This window comes from Aureobasidium subglaciale (assembly GCF_000721755.1).
Source record: "Aureobasidium subglaciale EXF-2481 unplaced genomic scaffold scaffold_0, whole genome shotgun sequence".
Taxonomy (NCBI): Eukaryota; Fungi; Ascomycota; class Dothideomycetes; order Dothideales; family Saccotheciaceae; genus Aureobasidium; species Aureobasidium subglaciale.
The window spans coordinates 500,302-518,299 of NW_013566995.1; the positions used below are offsets into that span (position 1 = coordinate 500,302).

At 53.0% G+C, this 17,998-nt stretch overlaps 8 protein-coding genes across 8 annotated transcripts; 4 read left to right on the top strand and 4 right to left on the bottom strand.

Annotated features, from left to right (window-relative positions):
• Positions 1-236: 236 nt before the first annotated feature.
• AUEXF2481DRAFT_24585 (uncharacterized protein) lies at positions 237-1,209 on the top strand (the record flags this gene model as incomplete). Its single annotated transcript, XM_013493283.1, is given in 3 exon segments — positions 237-894; positions 914-1,093; positions 1,148-1,209. The coding sequence occupies 3 exon segments, from the start codon at positions 237-239 to the stop codon at positions 1,207-1,209; spliced, it is 900 nt and encodes a 299-aa protein (XP_013348737.1).
• A 1,491-nt stretch (positions 1,210-2,700) lies between these two features.
• On the bottom strand, positions 2,701-3,723 carry AUEXF2481DRAFT_191 (uncharacterized protein; the record flags this gene model as incomplete). Its single annotated transcript, XM_013493229.1, has 1 exon — positions 2,701-3,723. One exon carries the CDS (start codon positions 3,721-3,723, stop codon positions 2,701-2,703), a length of 1,023 nt encoding a protein of 340 aa, XP_013348683.1.
• Positions 3,724-3,936: 213 nt separating this feature from the next.
• AUEXF2481DRAFT_34446 (uncharacterized protein) lies at positions 3,937-6,960 on the top strand. The gene is made up of 2 exons (XM_013493284.1): positions 3,937-4,415; positions 4,480-6,960. The coding sequence occupies exons 1-2, from the start codon at positions 4,062-4,064 to the stop codon at positions 6,913-6,915; spliced, it is 2,790 nt and encodes a 929-aa protein (XP_013348738.1). The 5' UTR covers positions 3,937-4,061; the 3' UTR covers positions 6,916-6,960.
• Positions 6,961-7,377: 417 nt separating this feature from the next.
• On the bottom strand, positions 7,378-10,656 carry AUEXF2481DRAFT_24588 (uncharacterized protein; the record flags this gene model as incomplete). The annotated part of the gene is made up of 1 exon (XM_013493286.1): positions 7,378-10,656. The coding sequence occupies one exon, from the start codon at positions 10,654-10,656 to the stop codon at positions 7,378-7,380; it is 3,279 nt and encodes a 1,092-aa protein (XP_013348740.1).
• A 522-nt stretch (positions 10,657-11,178) lies between these two features.
• Positions 11,179-13,688, bottom strand: AUEXF2481DRAFT_45435 (uncharacterized protein; the record flags this gene model as incomplete). The annotated part of the gene is made up of 2 exons (XM_013493288.1): positions 11,179-11,425; positions 11,476-13,688. The coding sequence occupies 2 exons, from the start codon at positions 13,686-13,688 to the stop codon at positions 11,179-11,181; spliced, it is 2,460 nt and encodes an 819-aa protein (XP_013348742.1).
• A 321-nt stretch (positions 13,689-14,009) lies between these two features.
• Positions 14,010-14,891, top strand: AUEXF2481DRAFT_195 (uncharacterized protein; the record flags this gene model as incomplete). Its single annotated transcript, XM_013493233.1, has 3 exons — positions 14,010-14,024; positions 14,078-14,586; positions 14,639-14,891. 3 exons carry the CDS (start codon positions 14,010-14,012, stop codon positions 14,889-14,891), a joined length of 777 nt encoding a protein of 258 aa, XP_013348687.1.
• An 82-nt stretch (positions 14,892-14,973) lies between these two features.
• On the bottom strand, positions 14,974-15,913 carry AUEXF2481DRAFT_196 (uncharacterized protein; the record flags this gene model as incomplete). The annotated part of the gene is made up of 4 exons (XM_013493235.1): positions 14,974-15,377; positions 15,434-15,740; positions 15,811-15,817; positions 15,876-15,913. The coding sequence occupies 4 exons, from the start codon at positions 15,911-15,913 to the stop codon at positions 14,974-14,976; spliced, it is 756 nt and encodes a 251-aa protein (XP_013348689.1).
• Positions 15,914-16,091: 178 nt separating this feature from the next.
• On the top strand, positions 16,092-17,744 carry AUEXF2481DRAFT_34452 (uncharacterized protein). The gene has a single exon (XM_013493289.1). It carries the CDS (start codon positions 16,157-16,159, stop codon positions 17,621-17,623), a length of 1,467 nt encoding a protein of 488 aa, XP_013348743.1. The 5' UTR covers positions 16,092-16,156; the 3' UTR covers positions 17,624-17,744.
• The last annotated feature ends 254 nt before the right edge of the window (positions 17,745-17,998 follow it).

A 17,998-nucleotide genomic window follows, 5' to 3' on the forward strand; every position in this document is an offset into this window, starting at 1 on the left:
CCATCGCCTCTCTAGGTGCTGGCCTATGGAGGATTCTTATTTAGTTATAGGTCCGCCTTATTCTTCAGGTTCTTCATTGCTTTCGCTCTTCGTTCATTTTTGTACAGACCGCTCCCAAAGATCCCAGTAAGTGACAACTCATCGAGAGGCCATGATTTTTGGATCCGTAATCGGCTTGGTTCAAACAACCTCTGACCATAGTTGTTCAGGATACTCACACCTGTGTATTTCCCACTATGCAACATCAGTATCGCTGGAGTACTGCCGAGCCTACCTTCGGCCATAGTTCAGAGCTATATTACCCCTCCGGATATCAACTCGACACCAATCGAGACTTTGTTCCTGGACCCTGGCGGAGTCCTGTAGAGTCGGAGAAACCTCTCTGGACGGAGCTACCCCAATCTCTACAGACTATCGTTCATACAGACTACTCTGGCCCTATCTTGTTGAGTCCTGAGCCACTGAGCTTCACGCTGAAGCAAGAGTATGATTCGGGCTTAGACTGTAAATGGTCACCCAGTCTGACCGAGTCGAGTCTAACTTCAACTACACCGTCACTATCGACACTACGGTCCATGCCTTCAACACAATGTGCCGCACACATGACAGGCGCAGAAGATTCGAATCTTTGGCCTACGCGGTACCAGCATCATAACGAAAATCCTGGTTGGGAAGTTGCTCCTCCAACTCATTGGCCAATTGTGAAAACCCAAGGCAGCGAACATAAACCCAGTCGTAGCTCACGAAAAAGACGGCACTCGCCTGAACGACATCAACCACTCAGTCGACATCCAGAAGAAGAAGTACAGGCACTATTAGACAGGCCACGCAGAGTCAAGACTACAGCCGAGAATGCCAGGTTCTACTGCAATGCGTGCGACAAAGGGTTCCAACGTGTGTATAATCTTCGCAGTCACATGCTCAAACATGAGATCTCGCGGGAAAAGATTCAATGCCCCCACAATGGATGCGACAAGAGCTTTGACAGGAAGACCGATCTTGGTCGTCATGAGCGTAGTGTACACTTGCATTTGCGAGAACACAAATGCGTCCTATGCGGGTCGTTCTTCGCAAGAAAAGACACGCTTGTCAGGTAGGACACATTAGTATCTTGGATGGGGTGGTTCACTGACTGGATTCTATGCAGACATATCGAAGGTAGCTGCTCCAAAAGGACAGAAGTGGATCGAAACCGGTCCAGCAATCTGACGGAGCCCAACACTCGTTGACGGACCTACCAACACGCATTGGCACCACAAACCCACGAGGGTGAGAAGAGACCTTCCGGTACCTAGTTGTATCTGGCCAGTCCATGGCAGCTCAGCCGTCCAAAGCCAACACACTAGCTGCATACGCTTAAGCGCGGGTGTATGCGCAGGTGACGGTGGCGCCAACAGATGCTGATCCTGACTCGTGAGTAAATTGTATTGGCGATAGGATGTGGAGACTTCTCTGATGAGCCGATACTGGCAGACCAATCAACAGCCTATCACCAACATCATGGGCGGGGGCATTACGTGGGAATAAACACATTGAACTTGCCGTTGAGCCCAAGGTCTCTGGCAAAGATAGAGCATTATGGACTATGATGTACCATAAAGGAGATTTGCATTTGTTCTTCCCATCCGACTACTCGTCATCTAGACTACGTACAATTAGCAAATCCTCAACAAGTCGTTTCTGAGGACGTAATGGGAGAATGAGGGGAGAGGATGACAGTCGAGTTTCATGATATGCAAAAGGCGATCGCAGACCCCTTGGAGCCGAGAGTGACCAAATGTGTCAGGGTCCAAACGTTGAGTGCTCGGCACCGAGGGAGGCTCCTCCCTGAGCGAGCGGGGAAGGTTCGCTCCCCAGCGGACCTAAGTTAATTACTCTATTCGAACCACGACCGTCTTGCCTGATGACAACGTGATAGCAGTCGGGACCATTCCGCCTTGGACCTCTGACCTTCTCATTGCGGATTATGGCTTTGCGACGCGCATGGTGGATCTCTCGTGCCGTTCCATACTCGAGCGAGTCAAACCTGGATTTTGCAATGCGGGCTAATGATGTACATGGATAGTGTAATAGAGGTGCACACCGAGACCCACATTATTATGACTGGCGCTCTGTCGTTTGTTTTTCCTCCTCTTCCTTGATCGAGACCTACGCTAAGCTGCAGCTCTAGCACGGGCGGATGTTTTCTTTAGCACAGTACTAATGTAGGACGTTCGTTCAACTACCGACGATATCTGAGCTGAGATCCGCAATGCATTCGGTTGATCAAGTATCTAGACTGCACAGAGGCCGCGAGACTTGCATTGCAGCTCAATCAATCTTTCACCAATACGCACCCGATAGTTCTCCATGAAGATTGCATGACCTGATTTTCAATAGCGCCATTTGGTTGATAGATTGGTGATTACACCCGAATATTGCGCACATTGTCTTGGCCATGGTCTAGTCATGTAGATTTATTGAGTCACAGACATGAGTCGGTTGAGGCCAATTCGCGCGGTCTCAACATAAGACGCTGGAAGAGAAGGATCAGACACGCATAAGAAATGACCGGGTGCTTGGCAAAGGATCAGTGTTTTGCTACGGACAGGCATCCGACGGTGTGAGAAAGTGGGGTATTAAAAGTTAAAACAAAGCAGAAGAAGTTGTAAGTTGTAGCAATGAGCTGGTTTGTACTTCAGCTAGATTGGCGGAGAAAGCTCACAAGAAGTCGCCACTGCCAAAGTTGTTGAAAGGGTTAGGTGGACCAAAGCCCGAAGGACCGCCAGGACCACCGGGACCGACTGGATCGTATCTGCTTCCTGGAGGAGCTCTAGGGTCGTAGCCGCGGCCACTGGGATGGTGAAGATCAGGAAGGGTTGGATGCATACCGCCGCCACCGCCAAAGCCAGGATTCGAGCTCCCGAAAGGGTCTCTTGGACCCAGACCTTGCGGATATAGGTCTCGTTCACCGATATTTGCGAAGCCAGGGTGTGTGGCGCCCATGGGACGAAGGGGTCTGTTCAGGTCGTATGGATCTTCGAAGGCTGGGGGAGAAAGTTCACCTTGTGGGAAAGGACGAGGAGGGTAGGCAAGAGGGTCCCGGAAGGGTTCAGGGCGAGCAGGAGGTTGGCGGCCATCACGAAGAGGGTCGTGACGAGGAGGGTCTGATTGTCTGATGGGCTGTTGAGCAGATTGGGCAGCAGACTCTTGGTAGCCTTCCTTTTGCAGTGACGGCATGAGCTTCTGGACGATGTTGATGCGCATGAGAGAGCCATAGTCGGAGAGACGGCCGTTTGATATGAAGAGGTTGAAGAGATTCCTGGCATGTGGTTGTTCTAGGGTGAAGGGTGTGGAGGCTTCGGAGGTGTAGTCTGCAGCCTTGACGTCCAGCGTGGCCGTCTTGTCATCGCCCAGGCCCATGGCCAGAACGACGGCCTTTTTGCCCATGCGGTTCACTTTCAACAAGTACTCCATGGACGACTGGGTGTGTGCGTAGCGGAAGGCGTAGTTTGGAGCATTCGCGTTCCACGATTGTGGCAGACGGGGAGGGGTTTCGACGGTGATACGGTCGTCATCGCCCAGACCGACAAGACGGAAGCCAACAGCCAGCATCGAGGCATGGCTTGCCAGAGCGATGGCATCGAAGGGGGTGTTGATGTGGGTCGGACCATCTTCAGGCAGAGTGCCGGCCATGATGGTGGCTAGTGAGTTGGCCGAAAGCACATTGCCGACGAGCGCCATGTTGATGATGTGAGGGTGTGAGAGACGGTGAGTGCTGCGAGACAGAGAGTCGTAGTTTCGTCGCTGCTTCTGATGCAGAAGAACATGCAGTCGATGACGATGATCTACAGAGAGAGCACCCCGCATTCGAAGGGCAAAGCCAAGGCGGGCACATGCAAGCGGTGACGATCGCATCCGCACGTGCTCGCAGTCTTGCAGTCTTGCAGCAACACAGCAAGACGGCAACACAGCAAGGCAGCAACACAGCAACACGGCAAAACAGCAACACAGGCCGGTCCATGTCCATGTCCGCTGCGTCGCATCATATAGGCAGATCTTGGATGGCAGTCTGAAGCAACATGACGAGCAACTCGACGCTGGCGCCGTCTTCGTCGGACCTGCTGCTGCTCGTGCCCCGGCTGGCTCAAAACATGGTCCATCTGGCAAGGCGCTTTCTGTGCGACCCGTCGCTCCCGCATGCAAACATGACCGAGACACTCGCGTCCCCTCTACTCAACAAGACGGCTACAATCATACATGAGACCGTAGCTTCAGCCACTGCTCCTACCGCTACGCTCGCTGCCCACGCCCTGCCCGAATCAAGCACCTATCTATCCTACCTCACATTTCCCTTTTCCGCCGACTCGATAAAGAACTTTGGCGGTGTCTTTTCGTACATCGGCTCACGCTGGGCCCTCGCTACCTTTGCCATTGTGTGTCATCCCCTGTGCCATGCCCGACATGTGCTGTGAACCTTCGCTAACCCGCATCTCCCAGTCCATCTTCCTCAATCGCACCCACTTTTACGCTTCGTCCCGTCAGAACCTGGACCCTAAATGGCATACCCGTCTCCTACTGTACTCTGGTCCCATCCTTCTCCTCTCCTACCATGTCCTGTTCATCTTGCAGACCCTCAAGTGCCAGACTTCGATACACTACCCGACCTTACGATATGGCGACCCAAACAAGATCCTGCCAATCAACTTTGCCGCTGACGGCGGCTTTGTACACACTCTTGCTTCAACCGCCCTCTTCTGGATGTCCGACGCCGACTCCTGTCGCGCCATGAACATGGACCGACAAGACGGTGATCCTCTCAACATCATGGGCTCCTTCTCGCTGCTCTGGCCCCTCTTTCTGGCCCTCTGTTTCAGCCAGTTCATCGAAACTTTGAATTGTGCCCTTCAGGGAAGGCAGCCCTTGCCAGAGACCGGCATGACCACTTTCGAACACTCTCTGGCCTTTGCCGAATCGGAAGCCATGCTTACCAACCTTATCGGCTTGACTGCTTTTGCTCCAGCTGACCAATCCCCCTCCTCGCACTCTGATCCTTCAGATGCTGTCTTGTTGACAAAGTCCATGGTTCTCCAACATCTCAATGTCCCCACAGAGGTCTTGCTTATCGCTCTCATCTCTTGTCTGAGCCACATTAGTAGCGCCGTGCTTGCAATCACTGGCCGCCGACACCACATGCGTCTCGTCAACACCGCTGTATGGGCTGTATGTTACATGGCTGCTTTCTGCTGGAGCTTTGTCAACGCACTCCACAGCCCCTTGGGGTCGCATGACCTTAGCATTCTTCGCTTCCCGACAGTCTGTATTATAGGCTTCATCCCTCACATGCTCATAATTCTAGGCATCCTGGTTTGCTCGTCCATATACGCCGTCGCTCTATTGCTCAATGCTCTATCTCTTCCGCCAAACTCACCACCTAATCCCTCAATCAAGGAGCGCTTCTCAATTGCCTTCAACAACATGCAGGCGAACGTGCAATTCTCTTCAGTCTCATCCATGAGGCTTAGTTGGACCGAGGACTTTTACACTGTTCTACTAAAAATAGGCTTTAATGTCCTTACGGCCGCGAGCGAGTCTGTCTTTTTGAATGAGGGAAGCAAAATCCAGATCTATGCCATGACCTGGCTCGAAGAGGAACGCATGCAAGAGTTCACTTCCATGTTGGAGGACCGGCGCCGTGCGAGTCTTGTTCCATCCGATTTGCTCGACGAACGCATCGCAAGAGGGCTCAGCTTCACCGATCACAAGACCATGGTATCATCATCTGGCTTTGCTGTTGAACGCAGATCGAAATCATCTGCCGAAAATGCCAGTACCAGAGCAGTCAACAACGATAACGGGCTCGGCATCGCAGAACGTCGTGGTCGATGGCAGCTTAGTTTTGAGTTTCTGAAAGGACTGTATCTGTTGCTTGTTCGCATCAACTGTCGTGTTGTCTTGACTTGTCTATCGACGATGGGCATCGAAAGGACGCCCGGATGGCTGACTAGGGCTGCTGAGTTGAGATCACCTACTAGCTCTTCGGTTGCCAAACAACGGAACGCTCAACGAGCCTCGACACCTGACTTCTGGCTTGTTTCCGAACGCGGTGTGTTGTCGCTGCCGGAGAACGGAAACATCGACGTGGAAGTTGAGATGCGCAGACGGCTAGGGGCTCGATATTCCGCGGGCCACTCTACTGTAGCGGAGGATGTTGTCGATGCTGATCTGTACGACTGGTGGAAGCGAGGTGGCTGGTGGGGAGATCTCGATACTAGCGGCAACTACGTGGCTCAGGAGCAGGACGACGACGCGACCAGTGTGGTTTCAATGTCAACGAATGCCACCAGTGAGGCCGACTCAGAGGAAGACAGTGGCAGGAGAACTCCAACACAAACCGACTATCTTACTCGGAGTCGAGAGCAGACTCCCGCAACAGGCTTCGAAGTGACAGATCTTGCTCGACTACTAGACCCCAAGACCGCGGCAGACAGAGAGGAAGCACGCATGCTTGCCCGTCACATCCGAAGCGAGAAACCAATGACCCGCTCACAGTATCGCCTGCAGACGAACCGAGAGAAGGTTAGAGTCCTGGAGGCGCCATATCTCGAGCCAGTTTTCAGCGAGGGCCTTGAAGCAAATACAAGTCTCAACACCGAGGTAGAGACCTTGGAACGCTTCTTACTCGAGCGGCGCTCGGCGAAGCCCCGGGTGCCAGAAGGTGGTGCTGGGTCTTGGGATTCTGGTGCAGAGGGCATGGGATCCAGTGGGCCTCAGTGCGTCGTCTGTCAGAGCAGTCCTCGGGTCATTGTCGCATGGCCATGTGGCTGCCTCTGCGTCTGTGATGAATGCAGGGTTGGCGTTGCTACACGAAACTTTACGAAATGCATGTGTTGCAGGATCAAGGTGGTCGCGTACTCGAGACTTTACGTTCCATAGATATTACATCCATCCATGAATATGAACCTGATTTCCACTTCGAAAAGAACCTTGCTATTTCTCCATGATGACGTGTGTCGAAAAGTAATCTGTTCAATCCAGGAATTCGATCAGGGCCTCATGAGCGAGCGTCCAAGCAACAACTCGACATCGACAACGCTCAATCGACGAATTTAGAAGCAATGCCATCTTGTCACACTGGATCATTGCAAAGTATCTTAGATGCACAGTAGATGCCGGGATGAGACATGGGTGAATCGATGGTAGAAAGACGCAAGGTCGACCGGGAAGAAGGTCGGGTCACGGGTCCTGGGCACTGAGCCAACCCAATTGGGCTAGCTGCGCTTGCGGCCTCTCGCCCTACACATACAGCCTCTCGCACGGCGCAAGAGCTATCAGGAATTAGAACCGATGTTAGCTATCATCTTCTTGCGATGAGGTTATCATCTACCTGATCTACCTCTACAATGCTCTGCCTTTACCCTTGCCTGTCCGTATCGACAGAGCAGGGAACTCTTCACGAGCCTCTGCTTCTGCCTCTATTCTACTTTGCTCCTCCGCAAGACTCAATTGGAGAGCAAACTCCAGATCTGTCAGCTCTGTACTGTTGCTACCCTCTGCTGCCTCTTGATTACTGTAAGCCTCAAATTCGGCCTCTTCTTGCTCCTGTAGACGCTTGCTTTCTTCTTCCGCCAGGCTGAGTCGGATCGCTTCTGCAATCTCTAGATCCAGTTCGGCTTCCAGCATTGGCGGAGTGCTATATCTCGTGCCGTCGGACTCGGGCATGCTGGAATTCTTCTGTTGATCCTTTGCAAGCGCTTCCTCGCTCAACATGCGAGCGTAAGCTAGAATCTCCTCCTCGCTGGCGTCATCTCCTAGCAGTTCTGTTCCGAATCTGCCGGCGAGATGCTCTGCTTGTCTCGCTTCCTGGGCGTTCTCGCGTTCCAGTTCGAACTGTTCGTTGGCGATGAAGCCGTGGATGTTACCTCTACCAGCGTTGGCAAATCGATCGTTGGCGACGTTGGTACCTCGATCGGCTCTTCGGAATTTGCGTTTGTGTGATCTGTATTGGTCTGCGGCAGAAGAGCTGAAGCTCCAGTACAGCAGGTGCGTCCCAATTGACACCATGCCACGCAGGACTGTCGGATCAGGATCGAGGCAGATGGCTCCTGCTGCAAACAGATTGATGCCAACGCCCTGTGCAGATGCTTGAGCCTGTATCAGCCTACGTCTTGCCTTAGATGCGAAGCGAGAGTTCAACGTCTTTATCGGATCCATGCTAGAGGCCAGAACATCCCAAGCTTGAACCAGTCCATCGTTGCCTCCGTGGACTAGACACAGAGAAGACAGTGCGATACAAGAAATCTGAGGTGACTCTGTATGGATGATGCGTACGGGTTCCAATGTATTGACAGCATCATGAAGGGTAGGCAAAGATGCTCTTGCATCCCACACCAAGACACTTCCAGTAATTGTACCGACAGCAATGAATCGAGCTCGCTGTCCAGGGGCATCTGCGACAGAAGATGGACTGCTGGATTTCGATAAGGGCGTCAAGCTAGGAGAAGATACTGTGGAGGGTCCTGAGAAGTTCAGAAGCGGATCCTCCGAGGATGTGAGGGTTGCGAAGGTAGAGCAGTCCAGCGCGTGGGCTGTTATTTGCACACATTTCAAACCACCGAAAGACATGTTCGAGAGTCTCCATTCCTCTGTCGATCGCTCGAGCCTGTCACCGGCTTCGAGCGCTGATATGGACAGGCCGTAGTCCAAGTCACCTGTCGAGGGAATGGGACCACCAAACAGAGACGTCGATCCGGGTGGCGTAGGAGTTGATGCAGTAGTGCGTGACTGCCGCGACTTAGTCTCGACGCTCTCCTTGTCAGTGACTCTGAACCGAACAAATCGCTTGGCTGACGCGGGGGGGTCTTCTTCGTCGAGGCCGCTTTGAAAGACAAAGACAGCCTCTCCAGCCTGATTACCATCATCTCCTGCAAAGTCAACCTCCAGCACTCTACGCATGTCCCATCCCAAGCAGCTTCTCTGGAACTCCTTGGGCTTGCGGTCGATGTAGTCTTCAATCTCTCGGGTCTCGGCCGTGATTTGGTCCTCGCTCAAGTACATGCCGTTCCAGGACGATCGAGGAGAGTAGCTGCCGTCCACATGAGAGTTGCTGTAAGGATTTGGGCGAGCCGCACGTCTGCTGGACTCTACAAGATTCCAGTATACCGACCGGCCCGTCGACCAGGCGAGGCGTTCCCGCACTTCATCATTTAGTCTTCCAGGCTCATCGTCGTTATTGCGCTTAGGAAACTTGGTCAAGTAGAAAACCTCGCCCAGAGCATTGAGCACGACTGCCCATATCTTGGACTCTCCTTGACGTTTGATAGAATACTGTTCATCAACTGCAATACCAATGATGGGTACTCCTGGACTTATTGCCCAACGTGCTGTGACCTCGCCTCGACTGAAGCGCTGATCGCGAGTTCCGAGAGGTCCGAGACTGTACGCGGTGAGTACACCAAGAGAAGAACCAGAGAGAAGTCCTATGAGACCATCTGTGAGAGACGGGATGGCCGAAGTCTTTGCAATCCAAACGCTACACATTGCTTCTTGGACTGGCAAAAGCCGTGGAATACCCGATGCCGGTACAGACATACCACTTGAAGGTGTCAGAAAGTGGCCACGCATTTCCTCGGTGAATCTGTAGTAGACAAAGCCACCGGGCGAGCCTTCACCGTGAACCATGCCATATGGCTGACTGACATCCATCGAGTTGGGCACACCGACGACATTTCCAGGACAGAGACCGTACATGGCGTCGCCAGGAAAGCGGTCGGAGAACTGGAGGAAAGTATTCGGATCGCCCAATCCCCACGAGTCGGCCTTTCCAAGCATCGGATCACTGCTTCCAGCAGTACCCACATCGTCGGCGCCGTGAACGAAACGAGGGGAACGCTTATTCAAAGCGGCACCATGGAAAGTAGCATGCAAATGATTGACTGTTGTGAACATCTGTGAAGAGTAGTAGTAGGAGGGGGTTGCGACGGGAGTTTGGCCAAGGCGGGTCTGGGCGGGAGAAGCAGGCAGCTGAACAGGCTTGCCCCGAGCGAGGGAGCGTAGCAAGCGGGTGCGTAAGATATACTCGCTTCGCCACGACGCCAAAGCAGTCACACGGGTGAATGCCCGACGTTCGACGCGGAGGCCCTCATCTTGATCGTCTTCGCCATCGTATGCGCTAGGGTTGAGGGAGTCTGGGCCAGGGAAGAAACGCGAGAAGGCTGTCCTCCAAGCATGAGGGGTGGTGACCAGATCGTGGAAGCGCCGGGAGACAAGCGAAACAGCAGACAGGTCCTGTGGAGACAGATGGGCGAGAGCATGGGTCAAGATCTCGTTGGGCAGATCGGCAATAGGGGAGTGTTTGTCGCCGGGCTTTCTTGCCTTCTTGACGACGGCAAAGGCAGGACCCCCGGTCTTCTTCCTGGAGGGAGAGGCGGCTGAGGCGTTTTCATATTCGGTGATGCGATTGCGCGAAGGCGTCGAGGCGGCCTGCGGAGGACTCAGTCGTCCAGATCCAGACGATGCGCCAAAGTATTGCAAATCGGCAGAAAGGCTGACACCTCCACCGCCATCTGCTGGACTGGCGCGTTGCTGCTCTCCATACTGGCTATCAAAGGTGGACTCGGCGGGGCTCGTGGACGCGACGTGTGGCTGTTGGACAGACGTGGGAGACTGTGCGTGCATAAAACTGTCGGGGAGGTGGTTTTCAATGGTGGTGTGACCGAGCCAGCGATAGCGGTTCAGTCGGCCGTGGATTGGATGTTCTTGAATGGTTGTTGTTGTGTTTGGTAGAACTGCTGCAAGTGATGAATTTGGAGTACGACGATGAGGGGCAAATCCACCTCTTTCCTTCTCCAGCCTCCACCTTCCTCATCCCCCATCACGTGGAGAAAGAGAAGATCTGGAACCTGCACGAAAGACTTCACAGAGACGACTGTCACAAATCGACTTGACAGAGGAAACAACTATTTCACGTTCGGCGACAAGAATTCTGCGGGCCGCAATTCATGCCCTCGCGACCGCCTTGATTGCGGTTCGTCAGGACTGTGCTTTTCGACAGCTACGGACTACCATCTCCATGGAAAGAATGTGTTAGAATACAGAGGGAAAGGATGCGCGCTTGCGTTGGTATATTTGAATAAATGAGATAAAGCGGGAATTGGCAAGCTGCTAGAATTCGAGGTTTTTACAAGCCGTCCGGCAAATTTATAGATCGTCGTCCATGTCGATAGCATCTGGGTTGGCTGTGGCTTGATTCGGCAAGGCAGCTGCGCCTCTGTTACCTCCTTCAGGTCCGCTACTTGCTGCAACGAAACCAGTCGGAGCACGAGCCTGACGCTCCAACGCCGCCATGGCATCTGTCTTTTGTGTGTCATCGTCAAGAGCTTCATCTTCCGCCGGTATTTGTTGACTCCGGGCGATAGCTTGAGAAGCAATGAAGCTGACATCAGTGCTAAAAGACAATCAGTAGATGCAAACAAACTTGGTCTCGCCGATACGTACTTGTATTGTGCTTGGACGCTTCGCTTGATACGAAGCATGTCTTTGAAGGTATCCTCATTTCCATGTTGTACCTCGAAGCTTTCCCACTTTTGCCAGAAGCCAGGCTCCCTTCTTGGATCGCAAAATTGACTAGCATGGCCATAGATCGCTCTGGCACGGTCAATCTCTCCAAGTCGTCTTTCCATCTCGGCAAACTTGAGACACATGTCTTTTGCTTCGCTGTCTGGCAGAGCCGCGATAGCCCGTTCGTATATAGAGCGAGTCGAAGTGAGGCCAAAGTTCGAGGCCGATTTCGTAATGTAAAAGTTGAACATATCCAGGCGATCCTCGTCCGATACAGCACGGGTCGCTCGCTCGTAGATACGCATAGCATGGCGAGCCAATCCACGTTCTTCCTCTAGTTGGCCATACATGAGGTATAGCACCTTGGCGAACTTTGGAGGACAACCTTCCACGGCTTGCTCGAAAAGGTCTCGCAACCTCTCGATACTGATCTTCCGCTCGACCGCCTTTTGAAGGTACAGATTCCAGAGTTCGAAGGCGACTGGATATGAAAACAGGTCTAGACCACGCTCGTATACCTTGAATGACTCTTCGAAATACTTGTTCTCCTCGAGTAAATTGGCGTAGTTCACGACTGTCTGAGGTGTAGCGATGCGTAATTCGAAGATGCGCTCGTATACTTTGCGAGTCTCAGCCAGTGTGCTGACAGACTCGACAAGGTCGACATAAAATGACCAGAGCTTCCAGCTTTTGTGCACTCGTTGTTGAGGACTGAGGCTTTCGTCAAAGTAGTCGACTGTGCTGCGTTTCGGTGCCTGAGTAGCCTTGGCCATAATATCGACAGCACGGTCGAAGTTGTCATTGCGCAGCTCCATCTCTGCCCATTCGACCCACATTTCAGCGAGTTCGTTGACAGACTTGAAAGGTACTTTGACAGCCTTTTCCATGATGACTCTAGCATTGCGCAGATCGCCTCGTTCCTCGTAGAACTTTGCGTAATTTGTCCAGAGCGCATGGTATCGCCCAATGGCCTTTTTGGGATTGATCGCAGCGATTGCATTGGTATATGTGTTGACAACCTCCCGCTTATTTTCGCCCCACAGCGCAACCCTCTTCTCCCACTCGATGACGCTATTGGGATTTTGACGCAGTAGAACGTCGTTCAAGAGGAATGGGCGGCGGTCCATTAGCTGCTCGAAGCGCATCATGCGAATATCGAGTTCGAGGTCGGCATTCTCATTGGGCGTACTCTTTTCTGAACGAGCCTGGGCCTCGTCCATCTTGATGCCAATCAGAGCCTCCTCGGCCTCTGCATATGTATCAAAGACGATGGAGAAGTCACGTACGGTCATTACCGTAGTAATACCTTCTTCGAAGACGTCTCTCGCACGCTCATAGTCGCCCTTGTTGATCCAGTATCTCGCGAGACCTACCCATAGGATACCTCTCTGGTCCGGGAAGCGCTGTATACCGCTACGGACTATGCGGTCTACATCTATACCAGTGTCTTCGCCAGTCTGTACGTGTTGCGCGTGGTCAATGATGAGTTCCAGCATCTGGGTCCAGAACTGGAACGGGCCCTTGGCATCCTTGCTGCGGAAGCGTGGATTGTTGAGGATATCCATGTACTTGATGACAGCATCTGTGTATTGCTTTTGGTCAATGAGAATGTCGATGAAGTCTTCGGCGTGTTCTGGGTGAATTTGCATGTAGCGGCGCCAGATTTTGATTGCGGTCTCTCCGGAGGCGGATGTGGCGAAGGGACGGTAGAGGGCCCATATCCGGTTGTGTTGGGTAATGGGGAGGGCGCGTAGGGCACGGTCGAAGGTGCGACGGGTTTGTGTAATTCTGGGCTGCTTGCACAGGAAGGACAGATACATTTCCCAGATGCGCGGCATCTTGTTGAGGAGGACCAGGGCTCTTTCGAACAAGGCATTGACCTTTTGGAAGTCGGAGGCGCAGCGAGCTGGGTTGCGGTTGCGCAAGTGGTTCACACGCAGCTCCAGGTACATTTTCCATAGCTTGTAACTGCGCGGAAGTGAATTGCAGGCGCGCTCCAGGACGAACGCGTGTTCCAGCAGCGAGCCGGTTTGTCGCTTGAAGGAAGCATAGTCGAGCCAGGCGCGTATGTTGGCCGGGTTGCGCAGTATGTCCTGCTCGTAGATGACATCGTTGTCCGTGACAAGGTACAGGTGTGAAGCTGCCGACATGTCGAAGAGAGTACACACACGTCGCAGCGGACTCACTAGCGACGGCGGTAATGGCGACAGAGCGACGGCGGCGGTGCTGCAAAGGAGAGTAGTAGCGATTGGCGAGGCAGACAGCTACCTAGTTCTGGCTCGAATCGTCTGCCTCAGCTTTCCGTCTTCACCAATTGCCAAAGTCGCGCGCGTCTTGGCAACTTTCCGGAGCAACGACGGACGTCATGCGGCCAGCGCCCAGCGGGCATACCGCTTAGCTGCTGTGCTCTCCCTGCTGAACAGCGAAAACACTCACAATTTCTTCCCTTGACTATCTAGCTAGCTGACAGCATGTCCGCTGCAGGAGTAAGCCTCTCGATCAGGTCACATACAATTCCAGGCTAACGGCACGTCTACAGAGAGAGGCCGTGTTCCCTACCCGGCAATCGCTGGGCTTAATGAAGGGCAAACTGAAGGGCGCCCAAACCGGCCACGACTTGCTCAAGCGTAAGAGTGAGGCTCTGACCAAACGTTTCCGAGAAATCACCCGCCGCATCGACGATGCAAAGCGCAAGATGGGCAGAGTCATGCAGATTGCTGCCTTTTCCCTAGCCGAAGTCAGCTATGCCATTGGAGGCGCTGGAATCGGTTACCAAATCCAAGAGTCGGTTCGCTCTGCAAAGTTCCGTGTCCGCACCCGCCAGGAGAACGTCAGTGGTGTCTTTCTACCTCAGTTCGAGAGTTTCCAGACTGAGGGCAACAACGACTTTGGCCTGACTGGACTGGGCAAGGGAGGTCAGCAAGTCCAGAGGTGTCGAGAGACATATGTCAGAGCTGTAGAGACGCTTGTCGAGCTTGCTAGTCTGCAGACTGCCTTTGTCATTCTCGACGATGTCATCAAGGTTGTCAACCGCAGAGTAAACGCCATGTATGTCCGCCTCGTCTCATGTCACCATTGTACTCTACTGACACTTCCGCAGTGAGCATGTAATCATCCCCCGCACAGAAAACACCATCAAGTACATCAATTCCGAGCTAGACGAGTTGGACAGAGAGGAGTTCTTCAGACTGAAGAAGGTGTCAGGCAAGAAGGAACGTGATGCTCAGGCAGAGGAAGCTGAACGTCAAAAGGCTAAGAAGGCCGCTGAAGAGAAGGGAGCCGATTCACAAGCCGACGATGGTCCTCAAGACATTTTGGGAGGAGGAGAGGATGACGAGGATGTCATCTTCTGATTTATTCGTTTTTGCTATTTTGAGATATCCTCTGCTGCTGTAATTACCAAGCCCATGTACATGCTTGGAACAATCCATGCCTTTATTGGCGCTGGAACGTGACTCTGATGGTGTTATCACCCAAGGACATGCCTGCTGTTGCCTCTTTGGCGCTGATGGCTCCGTCCTCGGCTTCATACTCGACGAAAGCAATACCCTTGCGACCAGGTACAGTACGGACCTCCTTGAAGCCCGGGAAGCGCGAGAAGATGGCCGTGAGCGCGTCTACTCCGTAGTCTTCGGGCACTTGTCTGATGAACAGAATCTTGTTTGGTGGCAGGTACTCGTCTGGCACGACTCCAGCACCGGCACCCGATGTTCCCTTGAGCCCTGCTCCTCGTGCTGTCTTGGGTGCTCTCTGGACTGCTGTGTCGACTTCCGGTGCACCTGGTGCTGGTCTTTTCAGATTCTTGGCTGCTTCGGCGGCCTCGAGGGCTTGCTTGCGCTCTGGTCATGTCAGTCAGTGTTCTGCGTTCGAAAAAAGACGCTCCATGACAACATACCCTTTTCGGCCTTGCGGTGACGCTTGTGTTGTTCGAGCTCCTCCGAGGTTCCCTCTCTTTGTACAGTAGCGTCGCTTCTGGTCCGGGCAAAATCGAGAGACATGGACTGGCCAAAAAGCTCGAATCCGTTGATCTCATCGATGGCATTCTCGGCTGACTGGACGCTGTCGAAGACGATAAAGGCCTGCCCTTTGCGCTTCAAGCTGGACTTTGCGACAATGTCGACAATGGTTCCATATTCCTCAAAGATCTCACGCAAGGCCTCGATCAGCTGCGGGATCTTGATGCGCTCAGACAAGTTCCTGGCCTTGGTGTTGCTATAGTCAGTCTCTTGATTCGCACTGGTGGTGGGTTTGGCCTGTGAGTTCAGCACATACATAGACACTGCTCACTGGTTAGTAGACGCTCTTACGCTTGTTCGTACGGAGTGCAATGTACGAACGTTGCGTTGGGCGCGGTTCCTTCATCTATGGTCGCCATCTTCTGTGTGTTTTGTACGACTGGTAAGAATGAGGTTTAGTAGCTCGATCGCATGTAGCGCCGACAAGTGAAGACAAGCTGCGGCGGCGCAATGAGCGGGCCGCCAAGACAGATCTGCTCTAGCCCGATTAGGCACTAAACGATGACTACATCATGGGAAAGACAACCGCATCTACGAGCGGGACAGACCTGTTCTAGACTCCTGAGTATTCACGAAATACATCTGGTGGTATTGATACCGGAATGGCTCCATCTACCTGGCAAAAGGTCAAGAGCACCCTGCAGATCAGTCATGATTACAATGTCACTCCGGCTGGCATAAAATGGAGAAGCAACACTCTGTTCATCGTTTCGACAGTCGCGGTCGGTCTCTTTACTGATCTATTCTTATACGGCCTTGTTGTACCAATTCTTCCGTATATGTTACAGGACCGGGTTGGTCTGCCAGAAAACCAGATTCAATCACACGTGGACGGACTGCTTGCCGCCTATGCCGGGGCTTCCGTAGTCTTCTCGCCCATTGCTGGAGTTTTAGCGGACAAAACCTCCACAAGGCAGGGCCCTTTTCTGCTTGGACTCGTGGCTCTGTCTCTCGCTACGATCCTGCTCTTCCTAGGCTCCAGCGTCCCCGTACTGGTTGTTGCCAGAGTGCTGCAGGGCTGCTCTGCAGCAGTGGTCTGGACGATCGGATTGGCGCTTCTAATCGAGACTGTAGGCCGCGAGAACTTGGGCAAGACTATTGGATCGATCTTCAGCTTCATCTCCGTTGGGAACCTGTTGGCTCCACTTCTGGGCGGCGTGCTTTACGACAAGACCGGATATGCAGGAGTGTTTGGAATTGGTTTCGCTATCTTGACTATCGACTTCCTCATGCGACTTTTGGTTATCGAGAAGAAGGTAGCCCGCCGCTACAATTTTACCGAGCCTGCTGATGGCAGCGAGGAAGCATCTGCTGTACACGACGATGATGAAGCAGCCCGCGGCGAAGAGGAACCTCTGCTCGGTAACAAGGCACAAAGCGAATACTATCGCATTCCAGATGATCAACCGACTATCGTCCGCAAGGTCCAGATATTACCATGCCTCAAGAATCCTCGCCTTGTTGCTGCTCTGGTAGTAGCCTTTGTGCAGGCAGCTCTGCTTGGGTCGTTCGATGCTACCATCCCCACGATCGGTCAAGAATTCTTCAACTTCAGCTCTTTGGAAGCCGGCATCTTATTTCTTCCTCTCGGTGGATTCGATCTGATACTTGGACCTGTATTCGGGTGGGCGGTGGACAAGTATGGCACGAAATTAGCTGCTGTGGGTGGTTATACATTTCTTGTGCCGTGCCTCGTCCTGCTTCGTCTTCCGCACGCCGGAGGGAAAGACCAGATTATACTATATGGCGCGCTACTAGGGCTGTGTGGAGTCGGTCTTGCGGCCATCGGAGCACCTTCGATTGTGGAAGCAGGAACCATCGTAGAGAGCTACTACGAAGCCAACCCAGAGTTCTTCGGCAACGAGGGTCCCCCATACTCCCAACTGTATGGCTTGACTTCAATGGTGTTCTCTGCGGGACTGGCAGTAGGTCCTGAACTGGCTGGCGAGTTCAAGCAGATGATCGGATACGGAAACATGAACATAATCCTGGCAGTCATTTGTGGGTTCACGGCTGCCTTGTCTTTCTTCTACATTGGCGAGAAACCAAAGGTACTTCAGAAACGGTGATCAGGGCCTATGGGTTATATAGACAGATCAAAGTAGTGTGTACCTACCGGATGATGTACAGATGTAGTAAAATGAAAACAGATTGATAGTGGAATTAAAGACGCCAAGACGCGCGCACGGCCGTATTATTCGACACAGGGCGGCGGGCCTCCTAATTAACGAGAGCTGCGTGGGGTGCAAGAGACTCATCATCCATAGCATCAAACGCATCTCCTTGGCCTGTCGTGTGTCTGAACTTCGATTGACCATTACCTTTCCTCCTCGCCATAGGTCCTTGGTCAGCTCCGTGCCGCCCCACCCACAACACACGTCACATCCTCGCCCACTTCCATCCGCGCTCGTCGCGTCCTCGCTCCCGGCCTTGCATTGACGACA